Below are 23442 nucleotides of genomic sequence, written 5' to 3'. Positions count from 1 at the left end.
TTATTAGATTTTCCTAATTGTTTTTGATTTGAAAATTAATTTTAAATGGATAACATTTTAATCTTTTTCAGTTGAATTCGATAATCATACAAAATTTTCACCAGAAAAATCATAGAAATGCCGGAAAGACAAACTTTCTCTCACAACCCAGGCTAAACTCAGCTCCTCCCTCACACGAAGATTTTCACATAGTTGAGATGTTTCACTAGCAAACTTCCTTGACACCAATTGCTCCTTTTCTATTAGCTTCGATGCCATTTTGTGGCATCTGACATCGCAACAAAACAAAACGAGATATCGCTCGCCAGGAGATGCGCTAGCTGCACTGTTTTCGTTTACAGAGTTGACCAGGACCCAGATCGCGATGCGGCTAAACTTCTTCTCCCTTAATGAACGTTTCTGGTGTAAAACAAGAATACAGGTGGCCGTGAAAAACATAATTTGGTCAAATGAATGAATTGCTGTATTTTACGGCCAATAAGCCGCAACTTTTTTTCACACGCTTTTAACCCTGCGGTTTATGCGGCAATGCGGCTAATTTGTGCACTAACGTCTAACGGCCTCATGGGGGCACTGGAGCGGAAAAGGTAAGAGTGAGACCGGTGGAATATATGTGCCGAGGAAGTGGCTTTTGCCGGTCCGGTCCTGTTGGCGTTGCGCTAGCGTGCTACTGCCATGTCTCAGTGATTTTTACTAGTACTTTACGACTTATTACTTTTTAACCAGCCCTGTTAGCGTGGCACTAGCGTTAGCGCGGTGGCGCTAGCGTTAAACTCTCTGTGTACCGTCTTTCTGTGTAAATATCTCGTGTTTCAATGTGGGCATTTGCGTATTTGACACGGCTGCGGCCTACGTATGTACCAAATGGTATTTCCTTTACAAATGTACTGGGTGAGGCTCTGTAGGCCGGGAATTATTGTAGTTAGTCCTTCATCCGGCACTCTCCACAACGCTGGAACGGCCGCTGCGAGTGAGCGGAGGCACATAACGGCAGAGTAATCTCGTTAATGGCGAATTAGAGAGGTGTTAATCAGAGGGCGGCGCGCCGATTGGATCCGCCCGATGTGCACGTTCGTTCCATCTGCCGCATGAGGAGCAAGCAGCAGGCGCTCGGGTTGAGTTTCCGGCCACGGATTACGCGGGGGACGTTCAGGTGAGGCTCTGCGGGATCCGTGGATCATTTGATCTTTCCGTTTTCAAGTGCGGGGAAATAAAATCTCGTTAACGACGCTGCGCTAGGCTTTGAAGACCGTTCGCTCGAAAAACTGAATTTGCACATATGAAAAGAAATATACATATAAGGAAGAACAGAAGAAAAATAAAGCCAACCCATACCTTTTTTAAAATTACTAGAAAAAAAATTCTTTGCATTTTAACTTAAAAACAGGTCAAATCCATTCTCAATATACCGGATTAAAAATGGAAAAAAAAAAAAGATTATTTCAATTTGGGCATGGATCGAACATCCATCCATCCATTTTCCTAGTCGCTTATCCTCACAAGGGTCGCGGGAGTGCTGGAGCCTAATTAATTACACTTTTTAAAACCAGTTTATTGTTATTGTTAATTGTATGTCATATAATAGTCATGCCAACAGCTAGGAAGAAGACTTTTCACAGTTATATTATATGTCTACATGAGTTGCTGCACAGTTTGTTCAAATATCCTTTGCATTATAACATCCATCAATCCATTTTTTCGCCGCTCATCCTCACGAGGGTTGTGGAGCCTATCCCAGCTGTTAACGAGCAGGAGGCGGGGTACACCCTGAACTGGTCGCCATCCAATCGCAGAACTCATTGAGACAAACAGCTGCACCCACAATCACACCTAGGGGGCAATTTAGAGTGTCCAGTTAATGTTTCATGTTTTTGGGATGCGGGAGGAAACCGGAGTGCCTGGAGAAAACCCACGCAGGCACGGGGAGAACATGCAAACTCCACACAGAGAGGGCTGGGATTGAACCCGGGACCGCAGGACTGTGAGGCCAACATTTTACCAACTGAACCACCATGCCATCCTGGATCAAACATACAAATTTGAAAAATGGACCCTGGCCCTGAGATTGATCTTACTGCAGTATTAAACTAAGAGTGTTTATGTAACTTGTAACTTTGGTACTGAGGACTAGCTAGCTCTATTTTTAAGTTTATCTTAAAAATGAAATATCTTATATGAACGCGTACCTCCGTTAACGGCGACCGCAGTTTCTTTTCCTTTCCGGCGCGCTCAGCAGGTTTGGGGCGCTCTCCGGACTGAGCCGTGGCCTTCCCGGCCAATCAATACGTCCTATCATGAGCGCGAGTGACCTCGTGATTGCACTGGAAGCCGCTTTTATAGTGCGAAGGTGTCTCCTAACAGCCAACCGCGGGAAAGTCCGCAGGGAGTACTGGAAGATCCCGCAAATCCCCTCGAGGGGGCCGCACCCTGGACTGGTTAACCCATCTCAAGAGAGTAGATGGCGGGAATCAAGCCCGGTCCGCTATATGAACCACTACACTGGCGTCTCTGTGAGTAGGGCTAAAGGCCATAATCCTGTAAGATTGCTCAATCATGGAAATAAACACTGGAAAAAGGGGACCTTGTCCTTTTTTGACAAGCAACTACCGGAATTTCAGGCCTACAAGATGCGACTTTTTTCACACGCTTTCAACCCTGCGGTTCATGCGGCGATATGGCTGATTTGTGCATTTTTTACAAACAGCCGCAACGAGGGCCCTCGAACGGAAAAGGTAAGAGTGAGAACGGTGGAATATATGCGCCGAGGAAGTGACTTTTACCGGTCTGGCCCTGTTAGCGCTGCGCTAGCGTGTTACTGCCGTGTCTCAGTGATTTTTACCAGTATGTTTTTTCTTAACTGGCCCTGTTCGCGGTGCGCTAGCATTAGCATTAGCATGGTGGCACTAGCGTTAGCACTAGTGCGGCGATGCTAGCGTTAAACTCTATGTACCATCTTTCTTTGTAAATATCTCGTGTTTCAATGTGGGCACTTGCGGCCTATATGTACCAAATGGTATTTCCTCGACAAATGTACTGGATGAGGCTTATAACCAGGTGCGCTCTGTAGGCTGGGAATTACGGTAATAGGATAGTTCACCATACCAGGAGCAAAATTGGAAAATAAGAAAATGGCCCATTTTCACAGAAGTGAAACTTGGAAAAAAAAAGACAAAATGCCGTCACTGTCATCATAGTCGTAAAAACAGAAAACCAGAAAGCATCATAACAGTCTATTATAACAGAAGAAAATGATGTTTGACTCGTCCATCGTAGGAGAAAAAGCAGAAACAGTCCATCATCACAAATGCAAAATTACACAATTAGAAAATGTCCCAACAGTCCGTCCTCAGACAAAAAAAAAAAATGAACACTTTGTAAGTGTCCAAAATCACAGGAGTAAAATGAAAAAAATGAAAAACATTATCCATGCATCCATCCATTTTCTTTGCCGCTTATCCTCACAAGGGTCGCGGTGAGTGCTGGAGCTTATCCCAGCTGTGAACGGACACGAGGCGGTGTACACCTGGTTGCTAGCCAATCGCAGGGCTCATCGAAACAAACAGTCACACTCACAATCACACCTACGGGCAATTTAGAGTCTCCAATATTTTTGGAATGTGGGAGGAAACCGGAGTGCCCACCCGGAGAAAAGCCACGCAGGCACGAGGGAGAACGTGCAAACTCCACACAGGCGGGGCCGGGATCGAACCCGAGTCCTCGGAACTGTGAGGCCGACGCTTTTACCAGCTGATCCACCGTGCCGCCAGAACATTATCAAAGAAGATACATGAAAAAAACATAATCAACAAAAGAAAAAAAAAAACACGTTTATTAACTCCTCTATTGAGAACGAGAAAACATCACTGAAGAAAAATGTGATGCAACTGACCATAATCGCAGAAGTCAAACTGTCCGTTCGGCCATTTTCTCGCGCTTATCCTTATTGGGGTCGCAGGGAGTCAACAGTAAAAATTGAGAGAAAATGTACGACTTGTCCACCACCACAAAACTACTGCAAAACGGAGAACCGTGTCTCAACTGCTCATCACTCAAGTAAAACAAGGAATCGAGAAACCATCGTAATTGTCCATTTCTTTCACGTGACCGATTGAAAAGAGCAGCGAAACGGTTTGGGTTCACGCTCGACACTTGTCAAGTCCTTTTGGTCCAATCTCCACCTAAACTGTAAATCCTCTCAACATAGAAAAGAGCCATCACCGCCGTCCCGCGCGCTGACAGGCGGCCGGCCCGGGCCGACCCTGACCCCGGGAGCCCCGGCGCTCACGGCGCTCGCGTGAGGGATTATCTCGCCGCTGTCACTTACACCCTCGCTGCCACCGGCCAAAAAGAAGCCGAAGGAAAACGCTCTGAAGCGGCTGAAAAGAGCCAACGTCAACGGATTTAGCTTTTTAGATCCATCTGGGCGACGAAAAGCACTTCCGGAAATATACAGTGAAGAAAATAAGTATTTGAACACCCTGCTACATCGCAAGTTCCCCCACTTGGAAATCTCGGAGGGGTCTGAAATTTTCATCGTAGGTGCAAGTCCACGGTGACAGAGATAATCCAGAAATCACAATTTGTGATTTTTTTTTAATGATTTATTTGTGATACAGCTGCAAATAAGTATTTGAACACCTGTGTGCTCAGCTAGAATTCTGACCCTTAAAGACCTGTTAGTCCGCCTTTAAAAATCCACCTCCACTCCATGTATTATCCCGAATCAGATGCACCTGCGTGAGGTCGTTAGCTACATAAAGACACCTGTCCACCGTATACAATCCGTAAGACTGAAACGTGGCCAAGACCAAAGAGCTGTCCAACAGACACCAGAGACAAAATTGCTTAAACCAGCACATGTCAAAACCCGTCTTAAGTTTGGCATTGACCATTTGGATGATACAGGGGAGTCGTGGGAGAAAGTTTTGTGGTCAGATGAGACCAAAAATGGAACTTTTTGGTCATAATTCCACTAACCGTGTTTGGAGGAAGACGAAGCTAAAAAAAAAAAAATAAACTGCTTTAAAAAGGCAAATTTTTTAAAGCTTGGAACGCATTATTACGTTTTCCATTCATTTTAATGGGAAATATCGATTCGGTTTTCGAACAAATCGCTTCTCGAACGGACTGTGGTCGGGAACCGAGGCTGTACTGCATTTCTTTTCAGAAGACGCAGTTTTTGTTTGACGTTGACAAACTTTTAAAGGGTGATGACTTCGGATTGTGACAAACCTCGTTATATTCTCCTTTCTGAGGTATGGTCCAATATACTTTTTTTTTTTTTTTTTCATAATATCTTAGCCCTCCAAATGTGGAAATGGAGCGAGACAGGGGCCCGGCCCAAAAGTCTCCTTAGTTAAGAAGTTGCTATGACTCGGAACCTCTGCTGTAAAAGCCAGTGACTCGTACAGGCGAAGAAAAAAATCCAGCTAGCGCGTGCCTTCCGGATTGCTAATCCCGTTAGGGTGCGTTCATGCTGAAGAGTGATCAAACGCCCTGCAGATGCGGGCTGAAGGGTCGACAGTTGCCAGGGTAATGGTGGCGTTTAAGGAGTTTAAACCCTTGGGGAGCAAATCCACTTCAATTGTTGTTGTTGTTGTTTGTGGCTTTGTTAGCGGTGATGATGCAGATTACAAAACCTGCACCTTGGTTTTCGGAGCAGCTCCGTATATCTGTCGGGTCGCCACGCCACTTGCACCCAATGCCACCATATTGTGTTTATTCAAGATATATTTTTGATATATACATTTTTTTTTTTTTTAATTACTGAGACGTCTGTCTTACGCTACACTGATCTTTAAGTGTGCTTGTTTTGGCAAATGTGTGGTTCTTATTTCACACACGGCTTCAGGAGTGTTTTTTTTTTTTTTTTTTAAAACTACGAGGGTGTGATTGCTTCACACCATGCATATGTTTGAGAGTTATTGTATTCAGTAAGTGGGCATATTATTGTCATACCACAATTATATTTGAACAAGATTACTTTGTATAAGTAGGTGTGTGTGACCCGTTGTGCCGCCCCTAACTTGCACGGGTGTGTGATTGTTATTCCACAGAGAAGGGTGTGATTTTCATTCCCGATGTCGCTTTTTTTTTTTTTTTTTTTATTAGACAGGGACGTGACAAATATGTCACACCTCCCTTTGAGTGGGATTGTTTTGGTTGGCAAATGTGTGATTATTATGCCAAGCGAAGCTTTAGCAATGACGGTTTTGACGCACATAATCTTAAAGTGCCACTGTCATGAAATGGATGATTTTTAGTATGTTATTAATGAAAAAAAAGAAACGGTATGAAGCCATCCGTTTTTTTTTTCCCACCACAAAACATGATTTGGACGTATATGGATTTTTGTAACTCCCGCCATGAAAATTCTCTCGAGGGATTTGTTTTCGAGAAGAAGCAGCAAGTGACATAGATGGCAGGACCGCCCTCAAGTGGACTCGTCTGTTTCTACTAGTTTTACCTGCGGGAAGGGAGCTCGCTGTTCCTTCGTGTTAGCCAAAATGCCGGCTCGTTGCATTGCTGGATATTGCTCAAACGCTCGGGAGGATGGATTTACCCTTCATGAGTTTCCAAGAGACCCGGCTCGTCGTGAAAAACGGATTGCACGGGTCCAAAGGACGAGCGCTTCGTGGGTTCCAAGTGACGGGTAGGTGTGTATACAGCTGTCGATATGCCCGTCGGCGCCGTGTCCGCCGATCACTCGCGGATGAGCACGGCTGGCTCATTCATACTGTCTGGTAGTCTGTTGTTAGTTAGAAGTGATCCGTATATCATCTAAATATGGCTCGAAACGATAGGGTAATATTGCCCCGGACGCTTCACTCGATTGTGAGATGTTTTCTTCTTCGAAAAAGAGCTTCCATTTCAGAAGGGGGGTGTTCGACTCCCCATAGTTGGGTCCACCGCGTGTTTTCACTGGCGAATGTCCGGGGTGACGTCACGGCCGGTAGATTCCACCAATATGGCGACCACCTGGATGTCGATTAACGCTTCTGCAACTTTGCGCATGGATGACGCGCTTTCCGCTCATATTTATTTTTTCCGCATAGACATCTCAGTGAATAATGTTATATGTATTTTTCATTTCAATATCTATTTTAGAATGTTTCTAGGGGTGACACTTGACCTTTAATGTGCCACACAATTTAAATATGCCTGATTACAGTACTGTATACATATTTTATTTCTTGCTCCTTTCTTTTTGAACAAAGCCAACGATTTCTCCGTTGCAGAAATTCCACTTACTCTATATCCCCGAATTGCGTGCCGCATTCCCTAAAAACCCCGATCGAGAACACGCGCCCTCGAGGACGAAAGACCGAAAGCAGGCAAACAGAGCGAACCTCGCCCTGTCGGTTCGGACGGCGAAGAAAAAAAAAAAAAAGGAACGCGGCCGCTCTTCCAGCCAGCCGGAAAAACGCGGCGTCCGCATTTGTCCGTCACGTCATAATCGACCAATCGCGGCTGTCACGGGAGGCAGACGATGACTATTCGCCCCGAGGCTCTCCTCGCTCCGACTGACCCACATAACAGTCAGAGGCGGGCACCATTAGAAACCAAAGCGGGCGTATGTGCGGGCAGATTGAGGGTAAAAAGCACAGGAAGTGACCTTACACCCTCCTGTCTCATCTCATCTGACGACAGTCCGAGCGGGGAAGTCGACTTCTTCCGAAGCCGTCCACCCGGAGGCGGGTTACGCCTCCGAAGCCGTCGTCATCCAGTCGCAGGGCACGCAAAAGTTCATGCTCTTATTCACGGCTACGGACAATTTCGCGGCGTCGTGGAGGTTTACGGGAAAGCGCCTGGAGAAAATGTGCAAACGCTACGCAGGGACGCTCTGGTAGAGATTCAAACCCAGATCTGCAGAGTGTGAAGCAGACAGGCTAACCGCTTCTGAAGCCATTCATCAATTCTTTAACACGTCGACACATTGACTTCCATTCAAAGGGAAATGAAGGGATTTGCTTACGTTCGGCAAAACAATTGGAGCGGATTTCTTGGCGACCGATCACAGCGCGACTGTGTTTGATGTGATTTTTGCATACAAACATCATATTCAACCAACCAGTCATCCATTTTTTATACGGCGTGTCCTCATTGGGGTCACGGGTGGGCTGGAGGCTATCCCAGCCGACTTTGGGTGAAAGGGGGAGCAGACCCTTAACTGGCGACCAATCAGTCCTCGTACAAATGTGAACAAATGACTATTCACGTTCCCATTCAGGTACAAGGTAAAATCTTTTATGAAGTAATCATTTTGGGGGATGTGGAAGTGAAGCCGAAAAACCGGGCGAAAACTCCCGCACGAGCCGAGATCCAAAGCCTGAATCTCAAAGAATTGTGGAAAACGTCGCGCTATAACTATGGAACAAAGCGGCGCCGTAGCCCAAACGTGAATTCTCTGCGTGAAATTCAATCGCTCGGGACGCGTTTTGAAAAGCGCATCGTCGAGGGTGGCTCGGTGACAGTTTGGGTGGTTGCCGCCGCCAAAAGAAGCTGCGGCATCCCGAACGGTCCCGGAGAGCGCGGCGGCGCGACCTGCAGCCCCGAGCGCGTCTAACGGAACGCGCTGGTCATATTTGATGGATGGGAGGATGTGCGAGGAGGTGGAAATGAGTGTTTTCGCACAATTATGGACAGGTGGAGCGATGGAATGGGAAGGATGGGGGGCAGGGGGCGGTGAGGGGGTTGTTGATGTTATGGTTTTGACGGCGCGAGGGGCTCGTTTGTACTCACAGTTCGGAATAGAGGATGTGCAGGTTGCCCAAATTGTCGGTGTAGTTGGCCGGGCTGAGCCAGGGCAGAACCAGCAGCAGCAGAGCCTTCATGGTCGACCCCACCACCACCACCCCCACCCCCACCCCCCGCCCCCGCCGATCCTTCCCTTCCCTGCTCCGGCTGGCTCCTCGCCGCGCTCTCCCGGGCTCCCTCTTGGTCTTCTCCAACTACCGCTGGCCACCCCACCGCCGCCGCGCAGCCACCCTCCCGTCCCCTTCTCCGTCTTGCGCTTCCACCTCCGCTACTTTTCACCAGACAAACCACCACCACCCCACCCACCCCCAACCGTCCCCTTTATCTCTCCAGAATGAATCCTTTCCGTCCCGCGGAAACCCGGGCGGGTCGGTCCTCTGCCTCAGGCGGGCCAGAGGTTGTCCGGAGAGGAAGATGCAGAAAAGGACGGAGGAGGAGGTCCCGCTGTGGCACAGGAGAAAGAGGACAAAGTGCGAGGGGAAGAAAAAGAAGCAACGTGGCACATTTGGACTACGATCGGAGATGCGCGGCTCCCCCTTTAATCTGCGCCGGGCAGCGGCCGCTTGTAAGAGGATTTACGCTCGTATGCGTTTGTCTCCATCCCCCCCGTGTGTGTGTGTGTTAAGAGACGAGAGCGCAGGCTGTGACTTATACTGCAGCAGAAACCAATGAGGAGGAGGGAGGGGGGCGGCGGCGGCGGCGGCGGTGAGATGGAGCGGACCAAATTGAGGCAGGAGGGGGTTGGGGGGGGCTACCTGCTATGTTACTCCTTTTTGCTCTTCTCTTACACACATCCGCACACACACACACGCGTGTGCAACCTCTGCATTGGCCTCCGAAAGGGGAAGAAAGAAAGCGGGAGGATGAGGAAATCAGGCCCCCCCACCCCCAATCGACGGGCTCCTCGCTGTGTAGCAGATTGGTGTGACGGCTACAATGAACCTGCCTACTGGATCTACTTGGATGTGCGAAAGAGACGACAGGAGTAAAACACAACGGGGGGGGGGGGGGTGTCAATGTGGAAAATAAGGACGGCGGATGCTGTTGTCCACGGCGCGGCGGCACCTTGACGGAAGCGTTTTAAGATGGTAGATATACTGTAGTTTACAAATATTCTTTTAAAAGAAAACGTTTATTGCCACTACTACTGTCAAAGTAAATAAACATCAACTACAATTGCGCATTGTGTATTTAAAGCAGGGGTCTCCAACGCGGTGCCCGCGGGGGAACGGTAGCCCGTGAGGACCGTATAAGGCGAGGTATGTTCTAAAAAAAAAAAAAAAAAAAAAAAAAAACACAGGCCACAATTAGGGTTACTATTATTTGTGCTTTAAATTCTGAATCTGACTTGCTTACGTGAATTAAAATGTTGAAAATACCGGTAATGTCATTTGCTACAATAAATTAAAACAAAAATATGTTATGTACGTGCAATGAACGGAGTCTGAAATTTGCCGCAAGCAGGTCACGTCGCCCTTCATATGATCGTTGCTCACGAAGTAGCCCTCAGCCTCAAAAAGGTTGCTGAGTCCTGATTTAAAGCAACCACTTCGCCTCTGTCACCTGAATGCGAATGAAATGAACGGATGAAACGCTGCAGGCACCTGGGCTAAGATTTATTGGCGTGGTAGAGGTGCTAACCTTTGAAGAAGCAGATATCTGAACACAAAGGGTGCTGGAAAACATGGAGACAAGTCACTGGCATGTAATCCTTTATCGTCTGGAGATGTCCATCCCTTCTCTGAGCCGCGTATCCTCACAAGGGTCGCGGGGAGGGCTGGAGCCAATCCCAGCTGTCAACGGGCAGGAGGTGAGGTACACCCTAAACTGGTCGCCAGCCAACGGCAGGGCACACGGAGACAGACAACAGTCGCACTCACAATCACGCCTAGGGGGCAGTTTAGAGTCCCCGATTAATGCATGTTTTGGGGATGTGGGAGGAAACCATCGAGCCTGGAGAAAACCCACGCACCTCTTTTCCTATGTTCCATATAATTTGCTGGTTATTTTCCGCCGCAAGGCCTTTTTAAGTTGATTATTGATAAAGTGGATCAGTCACAAATGTACTATTATGGAATAACCACACGCTCCCAAGCTGCTGTCTTTCATTAATTGAAGAGTTACATTGTCACTCTTTGCAGTTTTTTCGACCTTAAAATTTATCTGTTTACACAAAATGAGATTTTTATTTATTTTTTTTTTTGTTGCCGTTTGTCCCCTTAAGGCAAGGGTATCAAACTCATTTTTATCGCAGGCCACATTGTGGCTCCGGTTTCCCTCAGAGGGCCGTTATGAATACAAATATTTAATTGTCTCATTGTATTAACATCATCAATTTATGATCTACTTTTGGAATCATAAATCAAGGCTAATGTGTTTTTCAACTATTCATTGTTTGCTCACACAAAAATGCTTGTAATATCTCATTGTTGACATTTTTGTACAGATTCTAGAATAGAATAATTGAAATTGACACTCAAGATTTGGCTTCGAGGGCCACATAAAATCTCGTGGCGGCCCGGATCTGGCCCCCGGGCCTTGAGTTTCACACCAGTGCCTAAAGGGACCCAACGCGGCTCGCAGCGTCGTCGTTTTCATCTCCGTGAAGTGACTGTTGACAACTCTGGAAAATAATTGGTGTCTGAAGCAGATGCGCGACAGTATCGGACTAATTGACGCACTCTGTTAAAAACGTCACGCTAAATTGGAGCCATCAAACTATGAATTATGCGGCTTTAATTGGGAAATATTTACGCAAAGATAGCAAGCAATGTACAGTGACGGCCGGGTAAGTATCACGTTACTATTCTGTTGCTAAAAGTCTCCAATTACAGTCATTTATGGAATGAAACAATTAGCTTTTTAACTGTTGACATGAAACTGCTTTTGTCAGCTAACGCGTGCACATATTTTATTCACGACCTTCTAGATAGTTCTGCACCTCTTACGGTTTTCAACAGGGCGTAAATAAACTCGCCCGCGCGGACGTGTTTCGCTCACAGACTGAACGCGTCGCAACTTCCATTTTCCTGTCCCATTTGAACAGTCCGGAGGGTACGCGAGGAAATGGAAAAATTGCGACCGAACGCGGTTCCAAGCGCCGCGGCCCCTTGAGGAGTCTTTTAATAGCTTTCTACATTAACGCGACGCGGTGGGGTGCCCGCGTCTCAATTTTCCTTGTTAATTTCTCACGCACGGCGGCCCGATTTCTCATCTTATTCACTTCGCCGTAATAATCACCCTGCCACGTCGCTATATTACCGACACTTTGACGAAAATGATATTTGAATTGAAGCCATATTCGTAATGCAAGAGTTGAGTAATTACAGTTAGGGAACAATCCATTTGCCGTCGTAATTTTCAGTTTCGGTGGGCGGGATGGTCGAGAGATAAAGCATGTGAGAGTATGAAAATATTGGTGAAAACCTGTTGAGGTGAGTTATTAGTTTCCTTTTTTCATCGTCAACCCGGGAAATAATCATTACTCTCTCACGCCAGGCTCCGCCCACATTAGATGGTATCGGCCGGGGGTGTCAAACTCATTTTTGTCACAGGGCACTGTGACACCATACAAATCTTGAACTGCATCATCATATTTACACATGAATTTAATGAACTAGTTTTGGAAGCAGAAATCAAGGGTAATGGGTTTTCCGACTATTGCTGTTTGGTGTAATGAAAAAAATGCTTGTAATAGCTCAACGTTATCATTTGTGACGTGACAATTTGAAATTTTGGGACAGATTTGAACAAAAAATCATGGAAGTTGATACACGTGATTTGCCTGCGCGGGCCACATCAAATCATGCAGCGGGCCGTATCTGGCCCCCTGGCCTCGAATTTGACACCTGTGGTATAAGCAAAGATCTTGCCAATTGACCCCTCCGTACAGGGCACTTAACCACGCCTCCTGAAGTGACGTCACGCCACGTGCGCTCACGTAAGACAAACAGTAAAAATGGCAAATACAATGCAATACATTCTGAACTGAGACAGACTCCATGCTTCTGATTTCATTAAAAAAATCAACGATATATTATAGATTCTAAACACAATACATTCTTAACTGAGAGAGACGCCATGCTTCTGATTTCATTCAAATCATTCACACGTAGCAATGTTATGCTAGCGGAGAACGTCTCATTCATTTATACGAGACGTGTATTAAAAATCAAATTTAGGGCATATCTTCGCGCAAACACAGTCTGGTTAAGCTTCGGCCGCGAGCCGGCAAGAAAGCGACACGTTTGTGCAGTCCGATCATCGCTAAATATCGCTCAACAAAGAATAAGTGTGGCAATCGTTCACACGCAGCAGTGTTATGCTAGCGAAGAACTTCAAATTCATTTACACGAGATATCTATTGAAAATCAAATATAGGGCATACCTTCGTGCAAACATATGTGTTCCGGTTGATATTAGATGGATTTAGTTGATGATGCGGTCTTCCACAACGTTTGATCCATCAAAGGCATTTTTCGTACTGGGTCTTCGGTTTTGGAAAGGGTACGAATCGACCTCCACCAACTAGCCTTTCAGGATACCTGTCGTCACTGTTACAAAGTCCGTGACTACACCTCTTAACCATATTTTTCGTTAAATAACCCAAATACGCGATAAAACGCTAACTCAACCTATACTGGACCATGCAATGTTGTCTGAGAAAATGGCGGGAGCAAAAACGGGCTTTGGTCTATCCAGATCTCTGGCCTCTGATTGGTCAGTGACGTGGATTGCGCAATATCCACGGAGGGGTCAATTGAGCACCGACGTCAGCTTCCGACCGGGTCTCGTTTGGAGGAATTCGAAAAACTCAAGACCGGCAAAACTGGCTCCTTCAAGCCAAAGTCCCTGATTGGTTCCTTTGAGACTTTATATCCATCCTATCATGATATAAACGTCCACCAGATTTCATGTTTATGGTTAAAACTGGTGTCAGAGGAAATTTGTTTTCCTATCCAGACAGCAGTACGAAGTGAATATTAGTTCCGGGGCATTAAAATCATAAATTTTCACCAGTTTACAAGACCCCAACGTAGGTCATTGACCGAGTTTGATCAAGCCATCGCTTCGGATACAAATGGCAAGTGTCCCTAATAATGTGTGCATTGGCGCCGCGCGTGTCAACAGAAACCTCCACGAGACTCGAATTCCGTGCGAGTTCCGACATGATCAGCCGCCGACTAAGATGTCCGGGAGAACCAGTACCTCGGATCAAAAGTCTGCCCGTTTTGTATTTGATTTCTGCTTTGAATAACAGTTCATCAAGCGGGATTCAACAAGCGGTGAAAGCAGCCAGAAGACCAGATGGCGCGGCCCGGCGGTCTCCGCCATGACAACACTTGACCCGCTGCCAGATATCGGGGCTGACGGTGCTGCCAGCCCCTCCCACTGTAAAATGGAAGGTCGGGGGGAGGGAGGGAAAGGGGGGCCTCATATGCAGGAATGGTTTATAATTGCTTCCTATTCAGAGTCAATGTGAGAAGGTGACGTTGCCCCCCCCTGAGAAGCAGTGAAATGTGTGAAGCGTCATGGACGCGCTGTACTTTCAAGGCGGACTGTGACAGCACTTACTAAGTTTCCGTGTGACGGTGAAGTGAAAATTACAGTAGATACTACAATATGGATGGAAACACCGGGGAAAGACAACAAAAGGAAAAAAGGCGATTAAATGACGACTCTGCCGTGCGAATGGCTGGCAACCGGTTCAGGGTGTACCCCGCCTCCCGCCCGATGACAGCTGGGATTGGCGCCACTACTCCTACGACACTCCTGAGGATAAGTGGCTCATAAAATGGATGGATGGATAAATGGCGAAGGACTAAGGTCCTCAGTTGGAAAAGGGTGGCGTGCCCTCTCCATGTCGGGGATGAGATCCTTCCCCAAGTGGAGGAGTTCAAGTATCTTGGGGTCTTGCCCACGAGTGAGGGAAGAATGGAGCGGGAGATCGACAAGACGGATCAGTACAGCATCTGCAGTGATGTGGACTTTGTATCGGTCCGTTTTGGTAAAGAGGGAGCTAATTCAAAAGGCGAAACTCTCAATTTACCAGACGATCTACGTTCCTACCGTCAATTATGGGCACGAGCTGTGGGTCGTGACCGAAAGAACAAGATCCCGGATACAAGCGGCCGAAATGAGTTTCCTCCGCAGGGTGTCCGGGGTCTCCCTTAGAGATAGGGTGAGAAGCTCGGTCATCAGGGAGGGGCTCAGTGTCGAGGTGCTACTCCTCCGCATTGAGAGGAGCTCGATGAGGTGGCTGGGGCATCAGATTCGGATGCCTCCCTGGTGAGGTGTTCCAGGCATGTCCCACTTGAAAGAGACCCCGGGGACGACCCAGGACACGCCGGAGAGACTACGTCTCTCGACTTGCTTGGGAACGCCTCGGGATCCCTCCGGAAGAGCTGGAAGAAGTGGCTGGGGGAAGGGAAGTCTGGGTATCCCTGCAGAAGCTACTTCCCCCGTGATTTGACCCGGAAAAGGGGTAGAAAATGGATGGATGGATGGATGGATGGATGAATGGATAAATGATGACCCCACTAATTTTAATACTTGTCTTTATCAATAAAGAAATTATCATCAAAACTGTCATATCAATTCAAACTAATTTCACGTTTCCTTTCCAAATCAATGGCTTACAGAAGATTTGGTTTCCAAACAAAGAAACAGGAAGTACACGTGCGTTAGCATAGATTGTCAACAGACGGTGGCGTGCTTTGACTGACGTACGACAGCGATTTACTGTTGCCAAGGTCCGATTTTTTGAGCTAAACAGAATCTCAGGATTCATTTGTTTTTCCTGTTAGCTTTTTCACATCATTAACCAGGATAGCAATAGACAAGATAAGCACGCTGTTAGCCGCTAGCGCTAAGTAATAGCGAGTCCGCCACCGGTCAAATGCTACGCTTGAGTGTCCTAGGTGGATTTTTTAAATTTCCCAACAGCGATGCAGTGTGAATTATATATAAACCTTATCTGAAAATATAACATTTTCAAAGAAAGTACGCTTCAACTGTTGTAAACAAGCCTTTTGGTTGATGCCGTTATTCGAGGTGAAACTTTGCAGTGTTGCAAGACTCCATCGTAACCGACTAGGATTTAGTTCTGTTAGCGTCAAAGGATTAAATTGATTTATCGTTGGCTTTTTTTGCAGCCTCAACAAAGGGTGACAGAATAACAACGTGACGAAAATGAATCAACACTGTTAACGTTAGCTGCTCTTGCTAACCACTTGCTAGCCTCTTTTACTTGTTGTCAAGCTTTTTAACGTTTAACAATATCTATTTTTTTCCCCACACTTTATTGTTTTATAAGAGACACTCCATGAAATTTCTTTCACTTAAAGCAGTTTCAAACTTTCTGAATAAAATGAATTTGTAAAAACAAAATTAAGCAAGATTAAGAATTACATCACACGTTTCACCCTTTTTCTAAATCTATATCTAAATCTTAGATTGGCAAATTTTGACGGGGCGGTCTTATTACATCCATACGCACTGCTCGACCAGAAAACGAACAACAAGAACCGACAAAGGTAAAAAATACGTCTTGAAAAAAATGATAGAAACCAGTGAACGAGAGTGAGGATGTGCTGATGCTCGTGCGCGCTAAACTTGCTGAGATGCACTAATCATCCCAGAAGCCTTCAGGCCAGCCGAGTGCTAATGAGCGTTAATGAAAACACGGCCCGACCGAAAGGAAACCAAAACACAGTGCGCTTAATGTTGGATAAACACGGGGGCCATGTTAGTTTGGATGAAAGCTTTGCCTTTTGGGCACAGAAGCCCGACTTTTAACAATTTAGAAGACGGTGGTTAGTCTGTTCAGCGCAGAGTCAATAAAGAAAGAAATGCGCTGAAAAGGCAGTACAGTGCCCCTTGTGAGCATCTTACACACAGAAACAAGAAACCCTTTGTTTTTTTCAAAAAAGGTTCTTTTTATACTGATAATTAAAATCACAAACAGATTATTGAGAGGAATAAAGTTAAGATCTGACGTTTCTTCTTTTGGTTATTTTTTTTGTGGGGGAAATGCCAAATTTCTGCTGTAATTGGAGAGTATTTATTGAATTAGTTTGGATTTTTATAAAGAAAATAAAATTGGTAAAGTGTTGGCCTCACAGTTCTGAGGTCCCGGGTTCAATCCCGGACCCGCCAGTGTGGGGTTTGCATGTTCTCCCCGTGCAACATTAATTGGACACTCTTAAATTGCCCGTCGGTGTGATTGTGAATGCGGCTGTTTGTCTCCATGTGCCCTGCGATTGGCTGGCAACCAAGTTGAAGGTGTACCCCGCCTTCTGCCCGTTGACAGCTGGGATGGGCTCCATCACTCCGGTGACCCTCGAGAGGATAAGCGGCTAAGAAAATGGATGGATGGATTCTTATACATTTCTATTTTTATTTAAAATGTTCCCTTTTTTAATTGTCTTTATATTTAAATTGCAGTTTATTCAATTTCTTTTCCAACTTAATTTTGTATTATGTTGTTTGCGTATTTATTGTTTACAATTTTATCTTATTTATGTGCTTATAGCCCTGTTTTTCCTTCAACTTTTATCTGATTTTTTTATTTGTATATTTCTTTGTCATTTTTTTGTATTCCTAATTTTTTAAAATGTGTGATCAGACATTTCTATTTGTTTTGATTTTTCTATATTTATCTCATTCATGTGCTTATAGTCCTATTTTTATTTTAGCTTTTATCTGATTTTTTTATTTGTATATTTTTTTGGTCATTTTTTTTTTTTAATTCAAAATTTTTAAAATCTGCGATGAGACATTTGTATTTGTTTTTATTTTTCTATATTTAATGTTTTATTTTTTTTACATTTTATTTTATTTTCTGTATTTCTCGCCTCCGGAGTTTGCTTAAAGGGCCTGGTGATAAACTTCCGCGTCACCCTCCTTTACCTGCACTTGATGTGGTCCTCCATATCACCGCGGGCCAGGACTTGAGTGCAGTGATCCTTGAAGGGGCAAACCACAGTCAGCTTGTCCAGCAGCTTGTGCACCAGCAGGCTTGGCTTCCTGCAGCTCTGCAGCATGAGGGGCGTGCGGCACACCGGGCAGAAGTCGCTCTCCAGCAGGAAGCTGGTGAGGCACTCCTGACAGTAGGTGTGCCCGCAGGGCGTGTCCAGCGGCCGGATGAGCGGCTGCAGGCAGATGTGGCACATCAGGTCGCTGTCCACCTCGTCTTTGTAAAGGTACTCGTGGTTCTCCTCCAGCTGGTGGCTGTGGCCGCACGAGACGCACAGGTCCGGTGGCGGCGAATGACGCCCCGAACCGGGTGAAGAAACTGGCGGTAGCGGGGCATCCTCAATTGGCACAGCCGATTCAGGCTGCTGGCTGAAAACGTTTTGGACAATTTTTAGAAGAATACAAACCAGCTTGCCGACTTCCCATCTTTGGACTTTGTTTGCACTTTCCCACCTGTCATTCACAGGGTTCTCCAGGTCACCATGTGTCTGGACTTCAGCGGGAGGGCAAGCAACACTCATCTTGTCCAGCATTTGGTGGACCAGCGGGCCGTCTTTCTCACATTTCCGCATCTCGAGGGGCTCGTGGCAAACCGGGCAAACGTTGCCGTGGAGCAGGGAGCTGGCGAGGCACGCACGACAGGAGGTGTGTCCGCAGGGCACGTCCTGCGGTTGGACAAGGGCCTGCAGGCAGATCTGGCAGACGGGGTCACTGAGAGTCGCTGCGGGGGACTCGGCCATCGTGAGCTTAAACCTGGGGGGTCCGGTTAGATCTGGTCAGGTGGACCACAAGCGGGAGACATCCGAGCGTGTCTTTGCTAGTGACAGAAAAGATATGAAACGGCGAATAAATACCGCACATAGATACATTTTAGATATCATCAAATTCGTAGTGGATCCCTTAAAAAAAAAAAAAAAAAAACTTCAGCTCAAGTGAGAACCAAAAGGAATGGACTATTGTTGATCAGATAGTGCAGCTAATTTGGTTAGCGCTGAACACAATCATCTGAAGTCTGGTGCATAAAGAAGGAACAAAGCCATAAGGAAGGTCAGATGCAATCGCTACATAGACCACGAGGCACGGGCTTTGGGCAAGTGCACACAATCTTATCAACCCTGGTACCTATAAAACAAGAGATCCACAACGAGGCAGTCCCTTGATGTGAACTAGTTCCGCTTGCAAGAAAGCTGTGGCACGGTGCAGTTCACTTTTAGCTAAAGCGTGATCGCTACAAGGGCCGGAAGCACGGACCACTGTCGCTTTGTCTAAATTCTTTAGCGAGGGTGGACGACTTCAAGTACACGGGGTCAACCATACAGAGCAATGGAGAGTGTGGTAAGGAAGGGAAGAAACAGGTCCAAGCAGGGTGGGAATGGTTGGCGGAAGGTGTCTGGTGTTCTATGTGACGGAAAAGTCTCCGCTAGGATGAAGGGAAAAGTTTGTAAAACAGTGGTGAGCCCGGCCATGATGTACGGATTAGAGACGGTGGCACTGAAGAAACAACAGGAAGCAGAACTGGAGGTAGCAGAAATGAAGATGTTGAGGTTCTCGGTCGGCGTGAGCAGGATTAGAAATGAGCTCATTAGAAGGGACAGCCAAAGTTCGACGTTTTTGAGACAAGGTTCGAGAGATCATACTTCGATGGTTTGGACGTGTCCAGAGGCGAGAGAGTGAGTATGTTGGTAGAAGGGTGCTGAGGATGGAGCTGCCGGGCAAAAGAGGGAGAGGAAGACCAAAGAAAAGGTTGATGGATGTGGTGGGGGAGGACGTGAGGACAGTGGGTGACTTAGAGAGGAAGTTGCACGAGATGGGCTTGGATGGAAAAAGATGACACGTTGTGGCGACCCCTAATCAGGACAAGCCGAAGGGAAAAGAAGAAGAAGAAGAATCTCGGTCCCCTTTGGAGTGAACTTTGGTGTGGTTCGGTTCACTTTAGCTCAAGTGAAACGGATCAAGGACATTGACCAGTGCTGCTTTGATAGTCTAGTTCGTTCACTTAAGAGCGTGGTTATCAGAACCGTGAGGCGGACCGATATCACTCGAAGAAGTGAGTCTCGATCATTTTAAGATTACTGTAAACCCAATTTGGACCAAAGACATGGACCAAACTAAAATGAGGTTTTTTTGGTCAACTTTGGAATATGACCATCGAAAGCCGAGTGGGCACCTAAGAAGAGAAGACTTCAACTCAAGTGTTAATCCTACATCCAGCATTGTTGCTCAGATTGTGCGTTTCATTTGGTCTCGTGGAAACGCTGTCATCTGAATCCGAATGCTCACCTAACGGGCCAAAAACTGGGACTTGGTACCCTTGCGAGCAAACGCTGGTGCAAGTCGGTTCACTTCAACTCTAGCATGCACTGTAACTCAACGTAAAATAACGTAAAAAATATTCAAATGCAGAACAGCGACACTGTTCTGCTCAGCTGTGAGAGCTTCCCGCACTGATAATCGGCTGAGCAACATGTTTGCGGCCGACGCGCCAGTTCTGCTCTGTTCTGTTCTGTCGCAACACGGGTTTCCGTCATCTAGAAAGCAGGCCGCGAACAGACGGGCTCAGTCAGACAAACGTCACCTTGGCAACGGCAATTTCGATGGGGGTCAAACAACGGGATGCCGCCTGGTTTCAGGACCCCGTTTTTTTGGTCTTGGCCGCGGCATCGGCGGTAGACACGGAACGCTCTACGGGCCAAAGAGAGGAAACTAAATAAGATCCGACTGCAAGATGTCAAATTATAGCCTGATCTGATGATACATGAAACGCTAAATGGGATTTTCCGTCTTTGAGTGAAATTGCTGCCAAATGTGCAAACGGGATCTAATCCAGATTTAGACCCAAGTAAACAGTACAAGATATTTTTACTGATTATGGATTATGGGGTGAAATGGCCTCAAAACATTATTTTGAAATTCAACTACATTTATACATACATTATAACTTTTTAAAATCTAAATTTCAACAAATATCTTCAGATCTAAAGATATTTTATTTAAAACAATGTTATGGCATGATAATACTAACACCATAAATATTATATACAGTCAGGTATGTTATAACTGGATATTTTATAATTAATTAACGAATGATATTAATTTTATAATATGTATTAATATTTAATTTGGTTTGAATATAATAGTTTCAAGAGCGCAACAATTATTTTTATTCACATTTTTGTCAACTTTATTTTACATTAAATTTCTTTTGTCAAACTGATAGAAGTCACAAATAAAACAAAATATATTTAAAAATAAAATTAAATAAAATACACAGATGAAAATTTAAATAATTAATAATGAAATTAAATAATACTATAAAGTAATACAATAAAATGTAACTATTGAAGAATATCCACTCAAAACTGATAATTCTAAAACCATTACTATATCACTGTTACTACTACTATTACTAATATTAATAATATATTTAAATTTGGTCAGTGAACAACTGTTGTACATCAAAGTAGATTAACTCCATCCTCCACACTGCACTCCGCTAATGGGAATAAACAAAAGTGACTGCTTAATGGCATACGAGGTGCATCTGGAATGAGGATAACACTATAAAAGCCTTTTTCCCATCCACACAAATGCGTGTGGAGACATGCAGACGGTGCACACACAAGTGCACACACCCGCGCGGGAGGGGGGGGGGGGGGAACGACATCGGCGTGGTCCGATAAGGTTCACCCTGCACCTGAACTCCGACGTTTAATCAATAACTCACCCCCGCGCTACGACAGACAAACACTCCGAGACTGCAAAAGTAATCACTCCTTGCTTTGTTATGTGTAATAACAAAAGGAGGAAAAGGCTCTCGCCGTGACGGGCTCGTGTTTCGGTTTGTTTAAGAGCGTCGTTTGCCCTCGTCCGTTCGCCTTTTTCAGAACGTATAGCGAGTAAAATGCAGACAGTAAGAGTGTAAAAGGTGGAGATGTGAAAAGACTCACTTCCCAGGCGCAAGAAATTATTTGCAGGCTTTTTCCTATACAGCAATTGTGAAGCAGGGTCACATGTACCAATTTTTAATATCTAAAGAAGCTAGTTGCATATCAATAAGCGAGGCTAATTTGTGTATTTTCCCTCTTTTCAGACTGCGATTGTCGGATGTCTCCAAAAGACTATCCTGAGCGATTATCCAGTGGTGTAGGGTATGCATCCATCCATTTTCTTTGACGCTTATCCTCACGAGGGTCGCGGCGAGTGCTGGAGCCTATCCCTGCTGTCAACGGGCAGGAGGCGTTGCCGGTCCACATAGAGACAAACAGCCGCACTCACAATCACACCTAGGGGCAATTTCGAGTCTCCAATGAATGCATGTTTTTGGGATGTGGGAGGAAACCGGAGTGCCCAAAGAAAACCCACGCAGGCATGGGGGGTACATGAAAACTCCACACAGGCGGGGCCAGGATTGAACATTATATATATTATATATATATATATATATATATATATATATATATATATATTTAGAGTTAAAATGGTCAGGGCCGACAATTAAATGATAAACTTAGCTAAGGTTATGTTAGGATTTAGGGTTACGAAACCCTAAAACCGAACCCTAACCCTACGCATATCCCTATTCATCCCTGTGACTATTGTGAGGATAAGCGGCAAAAAAATGAATCGATGGAAATCGAGACTGAATTGATGTCGTTTTGTATGTTGATGTGTACTAGAGTACACCACACATAAAAACACCTCCAAAAAATCCCTAACATTTTGAAAATCAGCTGTATGTGTGTATCGGGATAATTATTTTCACATTTTCCAGGGCCAAAGTCATTCAAATATTTTGCCAAACTGTAAAGAACACATTTCAGGGCAATAACTTTGTTTTTCTGAGGGTACCTGGTATAAAAAAAAATCTGGCAAGTTAGTCATGATATGTTTTGCCATGTCAGCTAATTTTCACTTAGTTTACACTCTGGTTTTGAAACCAACCTAGTATGAAACATCTTGCAACTTTTAAGCTAAGAACTAGCTGAGCTGAGTGAAAAGTACACCTCTTAGTCAGTAGCTAGTATTTAGGGTTCCCGGCACTTTTCCAGAGGGACGCAAAATGACGCTGGAATGTAAACACTTGAATAACATATGGCATTTAACCATCTTTCACTCGAGACAACAGTACTGCAAAAACGCTGCTAACGAGGCTAAGCAAGCAGCTAACATCCAAGTTCGACGTGGAAACTCTTGAAAAATGCAAATAACAAATTGATTACCCAAAGCCAGATGATAACATCAAAACTAGATTTTTGGTGCTAACTGGCAATGTATTTGATGGATGAGTGAGCAGCTGTGCTTGGACACAAAACTAAACGTTTACTCGGAGCAACAAATTAACATCAGGCGTGCCAAAACACAATCAAGTCAACTTTTGTGTTCAGGCATGTCTCCGAATCACGGAAAATTCCGGGAAGGGAGATCACTTTTTTCTTTTTTTTTTTTTTTCAAACATTCACTTAAGTTAAATCCATTTCAAGATCTTTCAAGTTCTAATTGCCACATTTTTAGAAAATGTAGATTCTCACACAAAAGACAACTTGCCTGTTATTAGAAAGCTAGCTGACTAGCAAATGGGATCGCTATCTATTATATAAATCTAGATACAGAGGACAGACAGTGAAATAGCTAGCTAGAATGATTTATGAAGATAGCTACAGTAGATAAATAGCTAGAGAACGCGTTAAGATAGATAGCCGGCTTCATAGA

General features: G+C 45.2%; 1 protein-coding gene across 9 annotated transcripts in view; it reads right to left on the bottom strand.

The window, feature by feature from the left end:
• Positions 1-23442, bottom strand: part of lnx1 (ligand of numb-protein X 1) — a 61676-nt gene that overhangs the window by 28861 nt on the left and 9373 nt on the right. For 4 of the 9 annotated variants that reach the window (XM_061825449.1, XM_061825447.1, XM_061825450.1 and 1 more), the window contains 2 exons: positions 18187-18550; positions 17668-18102 (listed from right to left, as the gene is read on the bottom strand). In XM_061825449.1, the coding sequence (XP_061681433.1) occupies positions 17668-18102; positions 18187-18473 (722 nt within the window). In that variant the 5' untranslated portion in view covers positions 18474-18550. Of the gene's footprint in view, positions 1-8742; positions 8835-17667; positions 18103-18186; positions 18551-23442 lie in introns of those variants that run through there. The other 5 variants (XM_061825451.1, XM_061825445.1, XM_061825444.1 and 2 more) reach the window with 2 other exon arrangements.

The sequence above is a fragment of the Syngnathoides biaculeatus genome, chromosome 7 (genome assembly GCF_019802595.1).
Source record: "Syngnathoides biaculeatus isolate LvHL_M chromosome 7, ASM1980259v1, whole genome shotgun sequence".
NCBI classification, from domain to species: Eukaryota; Metazoa; Chordata; class Actinopteri; order Syngnathiformes; family Syngnathidae; genus Syngnathoides; species Syngnathoides biaculeatus.
This window is presented reverse-complemented; position numbering and strand designations above follow the sequence as displayed.